This window comes from Zalophus californianus, chromosome 11 (genome assembly GCF_009762305.2).
Source record: "Zalophus californianus isolate mZalCal1 chromosome 11, mZalCal1.pri.v2, whole genome shotgun sequence".
Taxonomy (NCBI): Eukaryota; Metazoa; Chordata; class Mammalia; order Carnivora; family Otariidae; genus Zalophus; species Zalophus californianus.
The window spans coordinates 64,088,068-64,110,255 of NC_045605.1; the positions used below are offsets into that span (position 1 = coordinate 64,088,068).

The following is a 22,188-nucleotide window of genomic DNA, read 5'->3' on the forward strand; positions in this document are numbered from 1 at the left end:
GTTCTATACCTTCATTGAGGTGGTGATTATATAAGCATATGCATTTGTCAAAAGTCATCAAACTTTGTACACTTAAAATTTGGGCTTTTATTGTATGCAAATTATATTTCAATAAAGTAAGATATTTTTCTAAAGAAATCTACAAAAGGTAGAAAAAGATTTGTCAAAGCCCTATCTTGGTGGATGACTTTAATAACTCTCTCTCTTAGAAATCCACAGAAGCAAACAAAATTAACAATATGGAAAGTTTAAATCACAAAGGTATCACATTCGATTTTATAAATACACACACAGAGAAATTTTTGTGGTCAACAAAGGAGGAATATACATACTTCCTAAATATCCAATGCAACATTTGTAAAAACCAACCATGTGTTCAATCACAAAAAACAATTTTAGAAGTTGAAAACCTTTAAGTCACAATTGCCTAGAACAATGAAGAAAACCAGACAGAAAAACCAAAAGGCTAAGAAAACTAATACATATTCACATGAAAATCAAATACATCCTAACAACCTGGAAAATTCTAAAAGCACTTCTAAATAATTCTTAGATTAAAGAAGACTAAAACTAAAATGATAGACTATTAAGAAGTGAATAATAGAAAGAACACTGTCTAGCAAAAAAATGGTCAAAGAAATACTCAGAGAGAAGAAAGAAATACTCAGACTGAACATAAATAACCATTTAACTTATGGAAGTTAAAAAATAAACCAAAAGAAAATAGAAGGAATCCAGAAAAATAAAAGTAGAAATTAATAAAAAAAAGTCAACCAAATAATATTAGACTTGAGCTGGTTCTTTGAAAGCCCAATAAATTGTCCTAACCACTAACAAATTTGATCAAGAAAAAAATGATTATTATTATTACAAGAGCTTAAATTGAGCACTGTCAGGTATTGTGCTAAGCACTTTACATATATTTTCTCATCTAATTCTCATGTCAACCTGGTAAGAAAGATCTTATTATTACCATCCTAAGTATATCCTCTCCCCTTCCCTGTTTTACTTTTCTTCCTCAGCATTTCTCTCTAACATTCCAGGTAATAGCAGACATTTTACTTTTTTACTTGTTTAATGTTTGCACCAACATGACATTTTTATACTTTGTTCACTGTCATATTCCCAATACCCAGACCAGGCCTGACACAAAGTAGACCCTCAAAAATTTTTTGATAAATGGATGACATAATCCCCATTGTACAGATGTAAAACCACAACAAAAGCAGTTTAGTTGTTTGCCAAGGGCTCACCAGACTAAGTGACAGAGCTGGAATCCTGAGTTAGCCAGGTGATGTCACAGGCCATATTGCTAATCTTACATCACATGACCATCTTAAAAAATATTAGGAATAGTTAGGGGGATAGTCACAGATACAGAGGAGAATCAGAAAATTATAATATATGCATATTTATGTCAATAGAACTTAAAATCTCAATGTAATGAACAATTTTCTAGAAAAACAAATTATCAAAATGATTCAAAAAGGTGTGGAAAACTTGAATAACCCAGTATAAATTGAAAATATAATAGAAACTTAATCTACCAAAAGGTACCAGGGCCAAAAAAATTTTAAGGGGAAATTTCATCAAACTAATAGTTTATTAATATAACAGATAGTTTCTGTTACTTAAGTGATTCATGAGCATGCTATTTTTTAAATGAGGCTAGAGTAACACTAACATCAAAAAAGACAAGGGCAGCACAAAAGAAAGTTACACTCAAAGCTCCTAAATAAAGTGGTGACAAATTGAATAAAGCAGTTTATTAAGCCAAGTGGAGTTTAATCTAAAAGTGCAAGGATGGTTCAACATTTTCAAACCCTATTAATGCAATTATTTCACTAATAAATTTAAAGAGAAAAATATAATCATCTCATAGGTACAGATTTAAATAAACATTTCATCAAAGAAGATTATGAACGACTAATAACTGCATGAAAAGATGCTCAACATCATTGGTCATTAGGAATATTAAATTACCAAATTAAAAACCACAATAAGCTACTACTTCACACCCTCTACAGTGGCTATAATTAGAAAGAAAGGTAATTATCACAAGTCAACAAGGAAGGGTGCCTTGGTGGCTCAGTCGTTAAGCATCTGCCTTCAGTTCAGGTCATGATCCCAGGGTCCTGGGATCGAGCCCGGCATTGGGCTCCCTGGTCCGTGGGAAGCCTGCTTCTCCCTCCCCAACCCCCCTGCTTGTACCCACTCTCCCTGCTTGTATTCCCTCTTTTGCTGTGTCTCTCTCTGTCAAATAAATAAAATCTTTAAAAAAAAAAAAAGTCAGCAAGGATACAACGAAACTGGAACCCTCACACATTGCTAGTAGAAAGGTCAAATGCTACAGCGACTTTGAAAAAAACATTTGGCAGTTTCTTAAAAAGTCAAACATAAAGGGGCAGGTGCCTGGGTGGCTCAGTCGGTTAAGCGTCTGCCTTCAACTCAGGTCATGACTCAGGGTCCTGGGATTGAGCCCTGCATCAGGCTCCCTGCTGAACGGGGAACCTGCTTCTCCCTCTGCCTGCTTCTCACTCTGCCTCTCCCTCCCCCGGCTTGTGCTCTCTCGCTAATAAATAAATAAAATCTTTTTTAAAAAGTTACACATAATTTACGACCCAGCAACTTCGCTTCTAGGTAGCTACCCAAGGAAAACGTGTCCATGTTAAAATTTGTACACAAATGTTCATAGCAGCATTATCCATAATAGCCCCAAACTGGAAACAATAAACAAAATGTGGCATCTCCATACAACAGAGAACTGTTCAGAAATATAAAGGGATAGACTATAGGTACAAGAGGAAGATACTTCAAAAACATTACGCTAAGTGAAAGAAGGCCAACATAAAAGACAACATATGGTATGACTTTGTTTAGATGAGATGTCCAGGAAAGGTAAATATAGATTCGTGGTTACCTGGGGATTGGGATGGGAATGAGATGAAGGACAAATGGGCATGAGGCAACCTTCTGGGGTAGAATTATTCTAAAACTGAATTGTGGTGATGGCTGCACAACTCTGTGAATGTAGAAAAATCACTGAATAGTACATTTTTTACAGCATTTAAATTGTACTTCGGTAAAGCTGTTAAAAGTTGAACTTAGAAAAATGGTAAATGGTTACTTTACAAAATATATTTAATCAGTAGCTTTAGGATGTACCATTTGATGGCAACAAAATTGGATAAGAAATGGAAAGAAGTAAAACACACACATGATTTCAGCATGAGTTAACAAAACCAATAATTAAGTTTGGGGTATGATTACCTAAGAGATATAAACTACTATAAGAAGAGTCCAGAAAAACAATAAAAACTACAATCTTTAAAGATAAGAACTGTGAGAAAAATGCTAAAACAATAAAATTATTTGACCTAAGAAAAGAAAAATTAGCTTGATCAGGACCAGTAAGTCAAGTTGTGGCAAAATCAAATTGCTTGAGTTTTTTTTCTGTTTTTTTTTTTAATTGTAGTTGACATAAACATTATATTAGTTTCAGGTATATGACATAGTGATTTGACATTTATGTACATTATTAAATGATCACCATGAAAAGTCTAGTTACTATATAAAATTATTACAATATTATTGACTATATTCCCTATGCTATACTTTACATCCCCATGACTTATTTATTTTATAATTGGAAGATTATATCTCTTAATCCCCTTTACTTATTTTGCTCATCCACCCCTAAACTACCAGTTTGTTCTCTGTATCTACAAGTGTCTGTTTCTGTTTTGTTTGTTCATTTGTTTTATTTTTTTAGATTCCACATTTAAGTGAAGTCATATGGTATTTTCTTCTCTCTGTCTTGTTTATTTAACTTAGCACAATACCCTCTAGGTCCATCTGTGTTGTTGCAAAAGGCAAGATTTCATTCTTTCTTATGGCTGAGTAATAACACACACCCATACATACCACATCTTCTTTATCCATTCCTCCATTGATGGACACTTAGGTTGTTTCCATATCTTGGCTACTGTAAGTAATGCTGCAATGAACATGAAGGTACACATACCTTTCCAAATTAGTGTCTTCATTTTCTTCAGATAAATACTCAAGTGGAATTATTGTATCATGTGGCATTCCTATTTTTAACTTTTTGAGGAACCACCACACTGTTTTCCATCATGGTTGCGCCAATTTACATTCCTTCCAACAGTGCACAAGGGTTCCTTTTCTCCTCATTCTTGCCAACATTTGTTGTTTCTTGTGTTGTTTGATTTTAGCCACTCTGACAGGAGTAAGGTGTTATCTCCTTGTGGTTTTGATTTGCATTTCTCTGATGATGAGTGATGTTGACCATCTTTTCATGTGTCTGTTGGTCATCTATGTGTCTTCTTTGGAGAAATGTCTGTTCATGTCATCTGCCCATTTTTTTTATTGGATTTTTTTTTTGGTATTGAGTTTTAGAAGTTCTTTCAAGTCGTTCAAGTTTTAATCTACATTAGTGGTTCTACCTCTTTATATAGAAAGATCATTTTAAATCTACTAACTTACCCATATAGATAGGAGTCCCACATGTGGTCTGCAGCATGGCTTCACTCCTTCCATGCATCTTCACTGCTAAGCCAAAATCAGTCACCTGGAAGAAAAAACCCAGTCACCTGTTTTCCTGTCCCAGAGTTTACTCATTCTGAACGTAGGAGTTCCACCACATTGTAATTGCTCTGTATTTAATTCAGAGGTTCCTGCGGATGGAGGGGATTCCCTTGTATTACTACTAAGGACTTTTGCTTCCCATCCACCCCTCTTTGTGAAGAAGAAGCAAATCTGTGGTAAAGAGAAGCTTGGTTTCTCCTACCTGGAGCAAACATCCATGATATTGATTGCTCATTCCTTCTAATTAAACTTACCAGTTCAACATAGGAAGTTATATTTTGAAAGAAAGCATTTAACTTTTACAGATAAAAAAGTTATTCTTAAAAACCTCTTTCATCGTAAAATACATTCTGGCCATTGCATGTTTTTTGTCTATTTTTTCTGACACTCAAGCTATGTTCCAGTTTAAAGCACTGTTATGAGTGCAATCATTATCCTTGTCAGAACTCACAGAAACTGCCCCTTTTTATAATTATTTATAAGACACTATCTCTGGTAAGTACTATCTTTTCTTTACTATGACTTCCTTTGTGTTTCTAGAGTTTACTAATTAAAACAATTACTACACTATTAAAAACTACAAGAAGCAAATTAATAGGGAAAAAAGTGACCGTAGAGCTACAAATCCACTGGAGGCCTGCTGCTGCAACTGCACTCTTTCTGCTCAGTTCCAAATCGGGGCCAGTACACATTCGGTTATTAAATATTCAGTATGTGCCCTTGGTCTTGTCTCCCAAGTTGGAACAGCCTTGGGCTGAAAGCAGAAAAACAGGCACATTTATTGATCATACAACCAAAGATAGGTTCTTGGTCCACAGACACTGAATGCAAAGTTTCCAGGGCCTTCTGGAATACGAAAATGTTTCTATCAATATGTGATACCACTATTTTTCTAAATAGAAAAATCAATTTCTCCAGGAGTTTTCACAATTACCCCACTTTGAGCATTATAATATATATCGTTCTCCACAGAAAATCTACACAGATATCAAATATATAAAAGGTTTCATGATCAATTCAGTTCTTTAGAGAGCAATTATTTCTTCATTTACCAAATATTAAGTGAGCACATACTATGTTTTCAGGCATTACTCCAGGTACCAACAGTGAATAAAACATACATAATTCCTGCCCTCATAGAGTTTAAAATGAAAATATTCAAGAATATTTATTTGCTTTGGTAAGACAACAATGCTGTTAAACTCACTTATATTACATAGGGATTTAGCTTCTACAACAGAGCGAGTTATTCACAGACGACATTTTATTCCTAAATTAACACATTCATATATTTTGAAAGCAGCCACTATTAAAGTGCTAAGTAATAAATAATGTATCCTATCATTTATTTGACATTAAGGAACACTTAATTTGAATAAAGTCTTGAAGAATAAACACTTGGCACATTAATTGTGCTTAGGACATAAATATTAATACCCAGGAAAATTTTCAATGAGAAATACAGACTTTAGCATTAATTTAATATCAAAGGCACAGCCAAGGTGTGTTTTTTTTCTAAATCTGTAACACATTTACATCAAATTACCAGGCATAATTTTGAAATTAATTAGAATTCAGAGCATCTGTTTGCTTGCTATTAACTAATGATTTAGAACTATCCAAATGAATATGTACTTTAAAAAAGATTCAATAGCACCACTTAACTTGTAAAATTATTCTTGTCAGTTACAACCTCTTTTGTAAAATTTTATTTTTTTTCTAGCACAAGCCACTTATTTTGCTGCTCAAAAGCTTCCAAAATGTATCTAAAAAGAGGAAGGACTTTGCTATCAAACTGTTTATAGGCAAATATTTACCATGATTTCTAATACCTTACCTTTATGTTTAAGTTCATTTCATTGTTATCATCAATAAAGCTGCTTTTAACCATTATGTTTTCCAGTTTTAGATCCCTATGTACTATATCTACCAAGAAAATAAACAACAAATCAAATGAATAGTGAATAATGGAAAAACAGAGTGGACACAAATAGAACAAATAAATATATTTGACAAATTAATATCCCACTGTTAAAAACTTCAAGGAGGGCCAAGCATAATTCTGCCCTCTTCCTTCCCTTTTATTCCAATCCCTTTTCTTCACAGGTTTATCCTTAAGAAGGCCTTTTCTTTGACTCCCTCCTCTTTCCCCAGCCCCCTGCTGCCCTGGAGGCTTCTCTTTGTGACCAGTGGCCTGGTGACTGGGGAGGAGGATCATGCCCAAGGTTGAGCACTCCAGGCAGAGGGAGACAAAAGTAGTTACAAACCCAGTAAGGTCTCCTATATCCTTAGGTCTTCAAATAAAGAGAATTACTTACTTACTTCCATGCGTAGGTTATTGTCAATCTACACATTTAACATACTGCAACTTGACTACTCGTATACACACTACACTTATTTCAATATATATTTCTATAACATGAGCACATACTTTCCTAGTCTTTATATGTTAAAAAATGAAAACAAACAAATGGAAACCCTGAAACACCAAATCTCCAGTTGAACATGTCAGACGTCAGGTAGGATTTTTACGCGCGTGCAAATAATCACGCACAAAGCACTTCTGTTGCAAATAACTAATTCCGTTCATATCCATAGCAATCATTTCCCTCCACATAAAAAGTTACATGTATCGCTGCTGGAAAAATGCCGCTGAAGAGCCCTGGACTGGCGACCCTACGCAACCATTTACAGTTCCCTAACACAGCTCCCAGAATGTGTTTGTGGGATGCGTGCTGCTGACCTCTTCTTACGTAAGTACAGCACAGCAAGTCTTCCTTCTGCCTCCATTGTTCTTCTTTTTCATTGTTTTCTTTGCTATTCTTGCCCACTTCAGAATATTTCTATCAAGTTCCATGAAGAAATCCTGCTGAAATTTTGGTTGGCATTTTACTGAATTTATAGCTTACTGTGGGAGAATTGACATTAGCATCATAGGAAGCCCTGGGTTTCCTGACCTTGCAAAAGTTGCTGCCCCTGCCTGGAAGACCCTCTCTTCTTTTTTGTCTGAGACTGTATTCCTCAGCCCAAATTCTGTTTTCTTCTGTGAATCCCTCCCTGACTTTCCAAATCAAACAAGGCACTGACGCTCCTAATGTTCCTTGTGCTTTATATGACTCTCCATTAGAGAAATTATCACACTGAATTACAGTTTGCTTTCTATCCTCCATCTCCCACCAGCCTGAATTTCTTGAGGTGTGGGGGCCTTGTCTTTGTATCTAATTCTAACACAGACCACATGCAGGCGGGGCTAGGGAAACGTCTGTGGGGTGGCCGCTGGGTTCTATAGCCCAGGTCTGCCACACCTCACCTTGTCATTTCACCTCTCTGGAACTAACTTTTCCTCATGTGTAAAATGAGAAGGTGCTCAAGTCACACATAAGATAAACTAACCTTGAAGGAAAAAAACGAGCCTGAGGAAAAGCAGCAGCAATAACAACCAAAAACAGTAAAGGAATTAGAATAATTTCTAAATGTGGCTTTTAAGGTAGTGAAACTATTCTGTATGATACCATAATGGTAGATACATGTCACTATATTTTGTCAAAACCCACAGAATATACACCACCAAGAGTGAACCCTAATGTGAACTATGGACTTTGGGTGGTAACAGCGTGTCAGTGTCGGTTCATGGCTTGGAACACATGTACCTTCTGGCGGGGATGTTGATAACAGGCGGAGGCTGTGTGTGTATGGGCAAGGGTATATGGGATATCTCTGTAATGGCTGCTCAATTTTGCTGCAAATCTAAAATTGCTCTAAAAATTAACTCTAAAAAAATAAAAAAAACAAAAAAATGCCTAGAATATATAGATTTTTTTTTAGTTTTATTTAAATTCCAATCAGTTAATATACATTATGATATTAGTCTCAGGTGTACAACCTAGTGATTCAACACTTCCATACAATATAAGTGTTTTGAAATTTCACTTTTATTATTGACTTAGTCTACTTTTGATTTGACAAGATTAGCTGCTTTTCAAACTGTTGAATAGAAATATTCATCCTTAATTGTATACCTGCCTTGTTTCTAATTAAAATATACTTATTATTTTTAATTAGAGTCTTAAAGAGAAAAAAATTCAGAAAAATTTTCAAATGAAATCTTCTAAGTTAGTAGGGATCACTTCTGTGACTCTGAACCCTGAATACAATCACCCTTAAACAAAAGCACCATCTGCCTTTGTGGAGTCAGTGAGCTGGATGACTCTTTCCTTACCCTTGTTGTGAAGATAGGCTATGCATTCATGGACTCAATGAGCTGGATGACTCTCTCCTTACCCTTGTTGTGAAGATAGGCTATGCATTCATGGAGTCAATGAGCTGGATGACTCTCTCCTTACCCTTGTTGTGAAGATAGGCTATAGCTGATGCAAGTCTTTGAATAATCCACCTTGTCTCATTCTCAGAGAAATGCCCTTTCCTATCCAGAATTTCTTTGAGTTCTCCATCCTCACAAAGCTCCATCACCAGGTACATTTTCTGACATGACAGATTTATAAAGAGAGAGAGAGCAAGCAAATTATATAGTTGAGAATTTTAAAAATATTATATATTGCACATGTATCATAGAAATACAATCCCAACCTAAATCATCAATCTACTCATTCAAAATTATTTATTTCCTATCATGTACAAGATACCATGCAGGATACTAGAGGAACAAGGAGGCATAAGGCATAGTTCTTACCCTCAAGGAGCTCACAGTAGAGTTATAAATACGGTATCGTGTGGTGAGTGCCAACAAAAGAGTTATAGCCAAAATGGCATGAGGTTACCGAGGAAAGAAGCCTCTGCTCCAAGTCTGCTCCCCGAGGAAGTGATATTAAAGGCCGGTCTAGATAAACTGAATAGGGATTTATGGGTAGAGGACGTGGGTAAGAACGGGCTTAACGCATAGTATTTGCAAAGATTCCAAAGACTGACACAGCCCTGGCTGTTGAAAGAATAACGAGTATCTCCGTGTTAACAGCATTAGGAGTTCGGTGGGGCAGAGAAGAGTGGAGCGGTGAGGGGTGAGGCCGGAAGAAAACAGGCTGGTGCCAGGTTGTAAAGACTCTTGGATGTCATGCAGAGGAGCTGGATTTTTTCCCCATATGCAGTAAGGAGCCACTGACGTTTTTTAAGCTGGTGTCTGGAGCAGGGAGAAAGGTGTGTGCTATGATCAATTTTGCATTTCTAAATGAACACTCCAACAGTAACAGGCAGCAGGGCTTGGTGAACTTTTTCTCTAAAGGCCGGATCCAGATGGTAAATATTTTTGCCTTCGCAGGTCATACAATCTCTTTCGCAACTACTCAGCTCTGCTGTTATAGCGTAACAGCAGCTATAAACAATACAACAAAGCTTTATATATGTACTCTGAAATTTTAGTTCCATATACATTTCATGTGTCATCAAATATTACTTTAAAAAATTTTTTCAGTCATTTAAAAATCTAAAAAACTTAGCTTGTGGGCCATAAAAACACAGGCAGCATGCCAGATTCGGCTTGCACGCTATAGTACGCTGACCTCTATTTATGGAGGGTAGATATGAGGTACAGAATGTACACAAGAAGGGGAAGGAAAAATACGTGAAAAATGCCTAAGAGGAAGAAACAGTGGGACTTAGTAACTAATTAGGTATATATGGGAAAAAGCCACAGATGAAATGTCTCTTCCATATCTGCTGTTTCTGTTGATGTAAATTAAGATCACTTTAGGTTTTCCCAAAGTCAAGTCATTTCTTGAGTCAAAAAGATTCACAGTCAACTAAAATACAAGCCTTTTTCATACCTATTTCATACCTTTCATAGACTACCCTCCACGTCTCCATTTCATCCTCTGCTGCTAAATTTTTGTAAATGTTTTTTAAGATTTTGGGGTCTGATTCTATTCTATAGCCACTATTAATGCAACTTCTGTGTTCAATCAGCAAGCATGAAAACAGGAACAGAAGATTAACACCCCTTCTTCTAACAGTCAAAATTCTGGTTCACTAAGCCTCAGGATGCTTTGGAATTTCAAAAGTAACTAAAGAATTGTGCAAAGTCTAACACATAAATAAGCTTTTGAACTGTGCCATATTTTTTCCACTGGTAGCACTGTAGGGATCATGCTTACATAAAATGGTAAGTGAACTATTTGGAAAGAAAAGTGACTTTAGCAGTGCTTACAATATAAATTGATGTTAATTTTAAATATGTAAGTTGATAAAAGTTATATCAATAAAATTTTTTAGAAGTCTTTTTATAATTATTATAAATAATTGCATAGATCAGAACAGTTAGACTCACAAGGAACCATAACAAACTCTGACTAGATGATAGTACTAATACCATGGCCTACCCAATCAAGTAACAATTTCCATTCATCTTTAAGATAGCTTCAGTAGAAGTTCTAGGCATTTGTGTGAGTTAGCGTTGGGAGAAGACAGATCTGATCTGGTGAATCAAGGGCCAGCAGTCCATTAAAATAAATAAACCAGCAAGCCAGTCGCAGATGATGATTTCCTTTGCCTTCAAACTATTCTAGATTTGGACTCCCACTTGTGCCAAGATGGAGTAACAGAGACTAGACTGACCCTCCCTCCTGAAACAACTTAAGAAATGGACAAAACCTATAAAACAACAATTTTCAGACATTAGACATCAGGCAACAAAGGGCGATGATTCCTGAAAGACAGGACACACACGGAGCAAGCCCCATGATCATCCCAGCTTACTGTCCGGAGAGAGTTTCCAGGCCACGGGGCAGTGAGAAGGAATACAAAGATAGCCCCACAGTCTCCATGAATTGAGGAAAGGGAGCTGGGAGTCCAGAAAGGCCAAGACAACTTAAGTTCACAGGACAGAGTATCAAAAAGGAGAAAGCTGTACATAGAGAAAACTCTATAGAGATTTGCAGAGGCTGCCCCTCAAGTCTTCAGCCGAGTACTGCTCAGTTCATGTGTATGAGGGAAATACCCGAAGCTGGATAAGGAACCATGCAAGAGGAAGAGAGAGAATAATCACTGGAGCATACACATGGCCAGAAAGAGCTTGTATTCCCATTAGCCAGAGTGGAAAATCTCGTAATTCACAGGACATCAGGTAGAGTACTCTCAAAGGGTCCTACTTCTTTAGTAAGAAAAAAATAGCCCTAGATCAAAGGTTGCTCTGGCTTAAAGCAAGCTTCAGAAGTATCAGACTGTTTCCAAATAACTATATCCTACAATAAAGCTCAAGAGTAGTTATAAGATTATAAAAATATCTAGCGTCCAATCAAAACCTAACAAGCACATAAAAAAGAAGGAAAATATAACCGCCATAATGGACCAAAAAAAAAAAAAATCAACTAAAATTGACCTAGAAATGACACACATGATAAATTAGTAGAAAAGAACATTAAAAGCTATTATAACTATATTTAATAAGGAAGAGTAAATACTGAGCATGTTGAATAAAAAGGTGGAAGATACACAAAAGAATCAAATCAAATTTCTTTTGGAAAAGAGAAACAGCACACATGATGTTACAGGAAAAGAGATGACTGAATCTGAAGACATTGCGATGAAAACTCTGTTAAATGAAACAAAGAGAGAAAAAATATTGATAAAAATTAATAGAGCATCAGCAACCTGTGGACAATACCAAGCAGTCTAACACGAGTACTTGGAGTCCCCACAGTGCAAGAAGGCAGAGAAAGTATTTGAACAAATAATGGCCAAAGATTTTCTAAATTTGAGAAAAACCATAAACTCACAGATCCAAGAGGCTCCATGAACCCCAAGCATAAGAAATATGAGGAAAACTATAGCGAGGTGTATGAAATCAAATTGCTTAAAACTGAGGATAAAGAGCAACACTATTCTAAGAAGATTTGGGGATTAAAAAAAAATAACTCTAAGACTGAACTGAGTAGACTTCGGCACCATTGCCCGTACGCTGCTCCCATGAAGGATAACTGGTCTTTCATAGTTATTAAGCACTCCTAATGAATCAAACTGACTATTTCTACCTTAGACACTGACAAAGGAAACAAAGAAGACTAGCTAACAATTAAAGAGACAGATCTTTATATCCATTTTTCCATTTAATCCTTCAACAACCAAATGAGGTTGACACTGATATTAAACCCATTTTTTAGATGAGGAAACTGAAGTATAGAGAGGTTGAGTAACATCATAATCTCATGGCTAATAAGTGGTAGAGCCAGGATTCAAATGCACAGGCAATCTGATGCCAGAGTCCACATGCCTAACCACATATTATACTGCTTCCAAGCAGAGAAACACCCAAACCCTCAGGCACCAAACAATCCGGAGGCAGAATGGCAAATAACCCAGGCTTCACAACAACTGAAAATGAAAATTACAGGCATTTAAAGAGAAGAATGTAACTTCTAGGGAAGAAGGACAATTAAACGCATTGGTTTAAACACAGATGATAAAATATCTTCTGCACAGTGCCAAATATACCCATGCCAACTTTATTGGAAAGCTAACCTTGCAAAATGATGATGATATTCCAGAAGACTCTAACAGAGAAACCAAAAACTAAAGCAAAAGGAAAGCCATCTCTAGGGAAGCTCTAATCACTATCTGGTTGTGCATGAAGTTGATTCAATTCTAAGCATTTGTTTGCAACAAGCCACCCAGAAATACCACCAAAGACATCAATCTAATCATCAGACACCTAATTATATAATCAATAATAAAAGCCCTCCAGAATGCCCTCATCAATCTCCAGTGACAGACACATGCCAAGGACTTGAGCAACTGTGCCCTACAGGGGTGACTTCAGAAGGCAACGATGTTCATTTGTGATAATAACAACTTTGAAATGCATCACCTGATCAAGCCTTACCTTAGGCGTCTCAAACACTTGTTCCAGATGTATGATGTGTTCATGTTTCACACTTTTTAGGATGTTCACCTCCCGTTCGAGTAACTTCACAGCAGAGCTTCCAGCCTTTCATAATGAGGACGCATAGATTCCACATATGAATGTCACTACTACATACCTCAATATAAAAGTTCCAGTTATTTTTACATTTTTTTCCTACATTTTTTGGAGAAGTTCCTTTTTCAAAAGATAACATGCAATTTATTTCCATGATAAGATTAAATTATGGTCCTTCTTTCCTTTGTCCAATTTTAAGTTATATATAATTTGGCCTCAAGCCACATCTGTTTCTTGGACTGTTTCTATAAATTAACTACAACATGGGCTCTGTCCCCCTGACAGATTATTCCAATTTTGAATATGCCTTTCAGTATTTCCTTCAAAATCATGTTCATCCTTTGATGTTAGCATAATAAAACCAAAATCTACTTTCCAGGGACATCATTTGGAGAAGATAAAAACGAAATGTTTTTCTTCTGCTTTGTTATTGTTTTGTTTTGATTGTATTTATATATACTTACATATAAAGTATATATATTTATATATAAAAGAAATAATAGGCAGTGAGATTCTACACCTAGCCCTGCAATTATCACTTCCTGATACCCTTAGCTTCAAAATTACCTGAGAGAGAGAGAGAGAGAGAGAGAGAGAGAGAGAGAGAAAGATCTTGCCTTCAGATCAATCTAACTCTAGCTTTATCTCCTTACATGTACCCCTTAACCATACCTGATGGCAAAAGATAAAGGCAGGCACACCCCAGGGAGCACAAATCAGAGTGCAACTGATTTTCTCCAAAGTCATCTAAGAAATTCTGGAAGGGCTTTTTCTACCCTCAGCACCACTACCACCACCCCAATCATCACCCCATTGATATCGAAATTAACATCCTTATCTGAAGAAAAGCATTGCCGTCATCCACATAAAAATATCCCAGGAAGGGATAACAGAGGTCTTATCCCTCCTCTCCCTTCCCCATGCCCCCAGCAAGTTTGGAGAATACATAATAGTTCCTAAAGGACTGGAAAGGGATGGATCACAGGGCAAATTTATCTAGTTAACATTTTACCTTGGGCCATCCCTGCTTCCAATGACCTCTATCCTTCTACTGTTACTATCTCAGGAATGAGTAGGAAACCACCTGCCCACTATACCCTGCCCAAGAAGGATGAAAGTCACATTTTAAGGTTATCTTAGAAGGTCAAGGGAAACTGTGAGGTGTGAATTCTTATCTAGACTAGATGTGGAAAGTTATCACAATTTCTCCTAATATCAGTCTCAATTCTGTTCCTACCTCCCTTCCCAAATGGCTTGACCTGCATATAATGCAGTAGTATATTATCCAATTCATATATTGACTATATAAATTTATTTGACTTTATTGGTGTTTGTAAATGCTCATCATCAATATGTGTGTGCAAGATGATGAATTCCTAAAGTTGCAAGCAGGTACCTGGCTGTGTAAACCTAAAACCTAGCCCCTAACCCTACCTGACACCAACGGGGCAAAGGAAATAACATCCCATGTAGCACCAGGATTCTAGAATTCTAAAGATTTCTAGTAAGGCTCTAGATCTCCCTTTATTAAGACGTATATGTTACCTTATTAAACTTCAGGAAGAAATGGTATGTAATTTACTATAGTTTGTTTTAAAGAATACATAAAACTTACTATTTCATTCTGTAAATGTAATATTTATCATCACAAGCCCAAGAAAAAAACACTGTATTTTGTCTTTTGTTTTTTCCAGGCACAGAAGTTTTTTTTTTTTTTAAGGTTAATGAAATGATCAAGATGTAAACGAGAATCTCCCTTAAAGAGAAGCCCAGTCATTGTCCACTCCAGGAGAAATCAGAGCAGGTGGGATAAATAATCACAGGAGGAAACGGAATCAAAGGAGAAGAAAGGATAGGAGAAAAGTCGTTCAGAACCACATACATCAGGAGATAGTGCCAAGACTTAATCTAGCTAAGCAATCTCTAGCCCCCAGCCCTATAACTACAGACTGAGAATCAGCCCTAACTTTCAACTCACTCTGGAAAACTTTACCCTTATTTGGTTATATTGGTTATGTTAGTTAATGCTTCATTTGCTTTTCCCAGATAGTGCTTGTCTACTTGAGTTCAAGAACTGGTCCCTTCCCAGAAGGCCAGGGAAAGGGCCACACTTCCCCAGGGCAACAGCCCCGGCCCTGCCCTCAGGGTCAGCTGTGTTACCAGTGTGGAAACCATACTGCCCACCCCACCCCACCCCACCCCCCCAGCCCTGGCGCTGTGTCCTCAGTGTGGTGCGGCTAAGAAGTCTTACCTTGTCTTTGTTCACTTTTTTAATTGCCCACTTAGTTTCTGTTTCCTTGTCTGTGGCTTCAATGACCATTCCAAAGCTCCCTTGTCCCAATATTTTTCCAAAGGTATAGAATTCCTGGATAAAAAAATAAGAGCTCCTTTGTCTCTTTCTGACATTCATCAGGTATTAAAAATGAATATATCATACTGACAAATATCCACCCAAGGGAATGGTGTTTCTGCTCCAGGGTAAAATCAAGTAGAAGATACTACATCTTTGCTTCAATATTAATAAAAACATCTTAATTAACCAAAAATAAGTTTTGACAAATTTCATTAAATGTCTTTTGAAGAAAACCATAAAAATCCTAATGGAGAAATATGGAAAACCTCAAAAGTACAAAAACGAACTACAATATTAAGGAAATGTCTTCATAAGAAAAAGGAGGAATGGAATATTAATGCATACATATCTGTGTGTTTATGTGTATAAAATACATTCACCAAAGAAATTATCCCCAAATTCTGAGAGCTATACTGTAGAATCAACACATATTAACCACTGAATACTTCTTGCTTTTCTGTTTACCAAGTAACACTTCATCTTCAATTTTTCTATCAAAAATTGCTTTTATTGTTTTATTCCTTTTGTTTTAGAAAAAGCAATATCTGACAGAAATTTTAATATAAATCAGCCCTGGGAAGAAAATAAAAACCATCCTTAGTAACACTATCCAGACCAAGAATCCTTCCACTTATTTAACTTCTGATGGTAACTATACTTACCATGATGAGCATAGTGAAATGAGCAGAATTGTCAAATCACTAAGTTGTACAACTGGAACTAATGTAACATTGTATGTCAACTATATTTCAATTTTTTTAAAAAAAGCATAGTGCCTGACATAATAAGCACTCAATAAAAGTTAATATTATCTAAAAAAAAAAAGAATGCACTGTTTTTGCCAACACCAGCACCCTGGTTCACACTGTAAAATAACAAACAACTAACACATTTATACTTCGATTTCTTGTGAATTTGGTTGGGCTGGGGGGAGTCAGTCTCCTTGATCCAAATCAATATCAGAGCATTAATAAGAGCAGAGTTTCTGGACACATCATGCCTGGGGATTAGAACAGGACAGAAGAGCTGAAGGAATGTCACTAGGTGAAGCCTCTGCTGGGTTAGCAGCCAAAGCGTTTCCTGGAGATGCAACTCTCTCTCAGCAACCATTTTCACCTTTACCACACAACAGATAAATTAGCTGCTAGTCTTCATATCTTTTGCTGCTGCTTACATTCTCGTCTTACTTTCATAAGAAAAGATTCAATGCCCAACTAATTTCTCACCTGCTTCATGAAGGGATTCCCTGACTGACTCCGCACCATGGTGATTGTTCCATTATTTTGACTTCCCTCAGCACATATGCACTGGTCCTCAAACACTATTATTACTTTCCTTCTTACAAACACTTTGGTTCATGTTTTTCTCCCAAGATGGTCTAGAAACTTCTTAAGAAGCTTTTCCTTTTGATTCCTTTAAAAAGCTTACCCTGAAACTTTGCAGGTAAAATATTCATGCTTGGCACATAGAAGGGAAAGTGGAAGGAAGGAAGGAAGGAAGGAAGGAAGGAAGGAAGGAAGGAAGAAATGTTCAGCTTCAACATCTTAGACTTTCCTTAGATAGTTCCTTGTGATATATATTTTGTACAAAAATGGATAAAACACAACTCCTATTTTCTCAGAATTTGTAATCTGCTCAGGAGACAAGATTATCACTTAAGTCATAAAGTCTTAAGTTAAAAAAAAAATACAAAACAACACTGGGGCCAGAGACCACAGCTAAAATGCTGGGAAAATAGGTGAAAACATTACAAAAGAGGTAGCTTCTGAGACGGCATGTGAGGGAACAAAGGCAAATAACTGAGAACTTTTTTTCTATAATCCAAGCAAAGCAAGGAAGGCATTCCAAAGGAATAGTGCAAATATGGAATGAATGAGTGAATTGGTAAATGAATGAATCAATCAATAAATCCAGTCAGCAAGCCAGCCAATCAGGAACCCTCTACATATATACACCTGCAACAGAAGCGACAGACTGGCTATGTGGAGTTGAATCCTGGAGGAAGAGCTTTAGATCAATGGTCCTGAGTGTTGTGAACGGCGACTCCTAGACTCACACAGGGTACATCCTGCCCAAGGCATGGTCCCCAAAGCACTACTTTCAATGATTTATAATTACTTTGGTTCCTCCTTCTTCCTACTGCCACTTAATAGTGAGAATCAAAGTCAGAAAACTAAGATGACTAAAATAAGACAAAACACTTTATTTTTTATCATATTCATATCCAACTCCCAACAACATATTAGGAAAAATGAGTAAAATCCCAATTTTAATGATCATTTACCCGTTTTGTTTTCCACAGGACAAAATGATCTAAACTTTATAACCATCTCCCCAATTTTTCTTGACCTTTAAAAACAAAACTCCCATTTGCTCTGTGAACATATAGAACCACAACTTGGACACAGTATTTTAATACCATTTAAATAGGACTTTTTAAATGAGGAATGGATATAGAAATAGCCCAACTGCCCAACTAGTTTTATAAACTAATCTTTTTCTTCAACTAACTGCTTTGACATCATTACATCGTGGTGAAAATAAGGAGAAAATGACTTCTTATTTGTAATAATTTTAAGGGGATGCTATAAAAATGGTAATGCAGATCTATTTTTATTGATATAGAAGTCCATGATATAGTGTAGAGTGTGGAAGCACGTATGATATGATCCCATTATGAAAACGTGTGCGTGTGAGGGTGCTGACACTGGTATTTGGAAAGATGCTCATCTAAATATTAAGAGTAGTTATCTCTGGATAGTAGAATTTTGGATGACTATAACTTCCTTTTTTATACTCTTCTGAAATGTTTAAAAACTTTACAATGAGCCTGTCCATTTAATGGGAGGAGAAAAACTTCAATTATGCTAGTTAAGGTTATTTCTTAAAAATCTGTATATATTTGAAATATTTTATAATTTAAAACAGAAAAAAACTTAAAAGAAAAAAATAGAATAACATACATGCACAGAAAAAATAAAAGTAATAAATGTTAAAATTGGTTCTATCTGGCTCATGATTTTTTTTTCACTTTTCTATCTATATTTTCCTACTATTTTACATTGAGTAGATTTTATTTTTATAAAAACTCTATGGCTAAATTTAAAACTCAGTAAATATGTGGATAAAAAAAAATCCAGCCTTTTATTTAAAGTTATAAAAAGTTAGAGTTACTCAGGAAGTTTTTCTGATCCCTTCAATTGTCAAATATCTCTTGAAGCAACTTTTTAAAGTTATTTAACATGAATGCAATTTTCTTCTTGTAGTAATTCTTGTTGTGGTTCTTTTAATCTGATGTTAAAAGAACACATTTTAATTTCTAAAAGGGTAATAACATTCAATCCATAATAATTAGAGTCCTTGGAAGAGTCGATCGGTACCATATTGGTATACATCCAATCAAAAACGGAGGGGTCCATGAGGGAAATTCTGGCCTCACTACCAGTCATCAAAGAAATGAAAAGCCAAACCATCTCAAGTCATCTGTCTTGAAGAAGTCTACACAAAGACTCCAAGATTGCTCTCAGCAATGGGCAAGACCTAAAGACCAAAATGTTCTCATTTTGCTAATAAAAATGCCCTCTGCTTTAATTAAAGTCTATTTGGTCCTCTATAAACAGAAAAAATAATTAGTCTGCATTTTCTTTTGTAAAGACTTTGACATACTTGAAATCCATAAATTTCTTCTTTTCTTCCCTTCCTTAGAGACTAATTTTTAAATCATTTTTGCCATTAACCATTGACTTAGATGTTCCTAGCAGTTTCACTTTGCTTTCTATTACCTGAATAGCAGCTCCATTGTCCATCCTTATGTGAGGAACCTTTCCTTCTGTAATGTTGCCCCGACTCCACTGCTGCTGAGATGTTTTTCTCTCCACATTTGAGGTTTTTGAGGGCTTACACCAAAAGGAATAAAAAAATTAAGATGTAATATACTTGTAGTACAAATATAATGTGCTTGTGTCTTGACAAAATAAGAACTCTAATTTCAATAATCTGACAAATCTTTAATGTGTGCCATGATATTTATTGTCTTTTCCAAATTCCAAGCCCTATATGATTCATTGGCTCATTATGCTAAAAGGGACCACAAGAAACCAGCCATTCAATCTAATCCCCTGAATCCAGGCAAGTCCACATGATAACCTGCATCACAAATCTAATAGAACTTACCTATTGATTCTTTAAAATCACAAGAGAAGGCAACTTCAGAGCTTTCTCAATCACCCTTGTTTCAAAACACAACAATCATCCCCAGTAGGTTATATATAAAAAATTATTGACCAAACATTCACAAAATATCCTTTGAATGAAAACAATATAGTAACAGGACACTCAGAGATGTCTATATGGCAATAACTATACCATAATACAAATAAAAAATAACAGTTTAAGGTGAAAATTTGAAAAAGGTGCAACTCTGAGGACTGGGGACCCAACTTTTCTTAAACTTACTGCTGTCTGTCTCCAAAGTTGTGCTGTATCAACTACAATCTTCCACACTTGCCTCTTCTCTATAAAGGTAGAATACACCCAAACCAGTCCAACCAGGTAGTCATAGATTGTAATTAATGTAAATTGGTTTTGCAAAGTATATTGGATATCCCATCCAGAAACCAGGAATTGTCTTAAATAATAATCACCCTATATTTAACTACAACCATAAATCCCATTCTGCATCAGTTGAAGAAAATGCCCCAAAATTCAGATTTAATCCAACTTGAAAACCAATTCATTTCTGTATATACCATTAAAAAATAAAGAAGCTGGAATAACATTCCAAACTATACATGATCCTGGCAAATAACTAATTTGGCAGTGGATGGAAATATCATAAAAGAAATTATTAACCGATTTTGTTCACCTCTTACATAAGACAGAATGTTCTTTTAATAGTTAAGAAGGCAATGAATTAGCTGACAAGGGCCCAAGGGATACCAATGAATCTAAGGATGGGATTAGGAAATGGGATTCCAACTTATGCTGGGATAGAGAAGCTTCAATATTTACCATATTTTTCCCAGAGGAACTATCTATGCTGGTTTGGTTTTCTTTTTTCCTCTCTGGTGAAACCATAAATTCTGAGCTGCCAATGCTTGATGCTTGGGACATTTCCACCACAGAAATTGGAGAAAGCCTTGTTTTACAGGCACATACAATAAATGCACCTTTCTTAGAAGTAGATGAACAGTTGGAGCATTTTGTGGATTTTTTACCAAAGCCACTATTGGCCATTTGCTTAACTCTGCAACAAAAGCAACTTGAAAGAACTTTCTACTCTTTGAGGAAAAGAACCAGACCAAAAGGGACAAGGTACGCCGATGGTGAAAACTGTAACTTCCAGTTGGCGAGGTCCTTAGTGGAATGATGCACTACACTTACATTCACACATGAGAGCTATAGAAAGAAAAGAAAACATAATTTAGAAAGTTCTTTCTTATTCTATCACACTCCTATAAATCAGAGAAAAACTAGCAACTAGCACCAAAAGCATCTTGCCTATACATGAAAAATTAATATTTACAGCAAAATTAGGACATATTTCTAAAAACCAATGGATTGTCATCTTTCAAAATTTAATTCTTGAACTCCAGACATTTTATTTACTTAACAATTGAAAGAATCATTTCTGTTCAGAACCATAAAATTGCTGAAAAGCATGGTCTAAGGAAATCAATTTGGTGGGCTGATATCAATTTTTTTTTAATTCTAAGAAGATAGTATGAGTATTTTGCATAGATCCTTGGTAACTTCTATGAAACTTCTAATCATAAAGCTATATAGGTGGAGAACGTTTGTGTATGTGTATGTCCTCAGTCACAGTATAAGGCATTTTTTATTGAAGTATAATTGACATACAACATTATATTAGCTTTAGATATAAAACATAATGATTCAACATTTATACACATTACAAAATTATTGCCATGATAAGTCTAGTTCATCTGTCACCATTTATTACAATATTATTGACTATATTTCCTGTGTTATACTTTTTTTACATCCCTGTGACTTGTAACTGGAGGTTTGTTTTAACACCCTTCACCTGTTTTACCCATCCACTACCCCTCCTTCTTTTTTTTTATATTCATATATTCCTTTATTACAACAATGTTTGCAGTTGAAAAATACGGGGAACAATCAATATGTCCATACATGAGAGTAAATGAATAATATAACTACATCATGAAATACTATGCAACTCTAAAAAAGAATGAGGAAGACCTCTATGAACTAATATAAAATGATTTCCAGGCATCCATGGTATGTCGCCTTTTCTATAAGAAGGGGAAATAAAATATAT

At 35.7% G+C, this 22,188-nt stretch overlaps 1 protein-coding gene across 7 annotated transcripts in view; it reads right to left on the bottom strand.

Moving 5' to 3' along the window:
* The window catches only part of STK33 (serine/threonine kinase 33), a 146,360-nt gene that overhangs the window by 49,909 nt on the left and 74,263 nt on the right, over positions 1 to 22,188 (bottom strand). For 5 of the 7 annotated variants that reach the window (XM_027579011.1, XM_027579007.1, XM_027579009.1 and 2 more), the window contains 7 exons: positions 20,895 to 21,281; positions 19,667 to 19,780; positions 15,783 to 15,896; positions 13,436 to 13,540; positions 8,952 to 9,090; positions 6,446 to 6,534; positions 4,507 to 4,591 (listed from right to left, as the gene is read on the bottom strand). In XM_027579011.1, coding sequence (XP_027434812.1) covers positions 4,507 to 4,591; positions 6,446 to 6,534; positions 8,952 to 9,090; positions 13,436 to 13,540; positions 15,783 to 15,896; positions 19,667 to 19,780; positions 20,895 to 21,119 — 871 coding nt within the window. In that variant the 5' untranslated portion in view covers positions 21,120 to 21,281. Of the gene's footprint in view, positions 1 to 4,506; positions 4,592 to 6,445; positions 6,535 to 8,951; positions 9,091 to 13,435; positions 13,541 to 15,782; positions 15,897 to 19,666; positions 19,788 to 20,894; positions 21,282 to 22,188 lie in introns of those variants that run through there. The other 2 variants (XM_027579013.1, XM_027579012.1) reach the window with 2 other exon arrangements.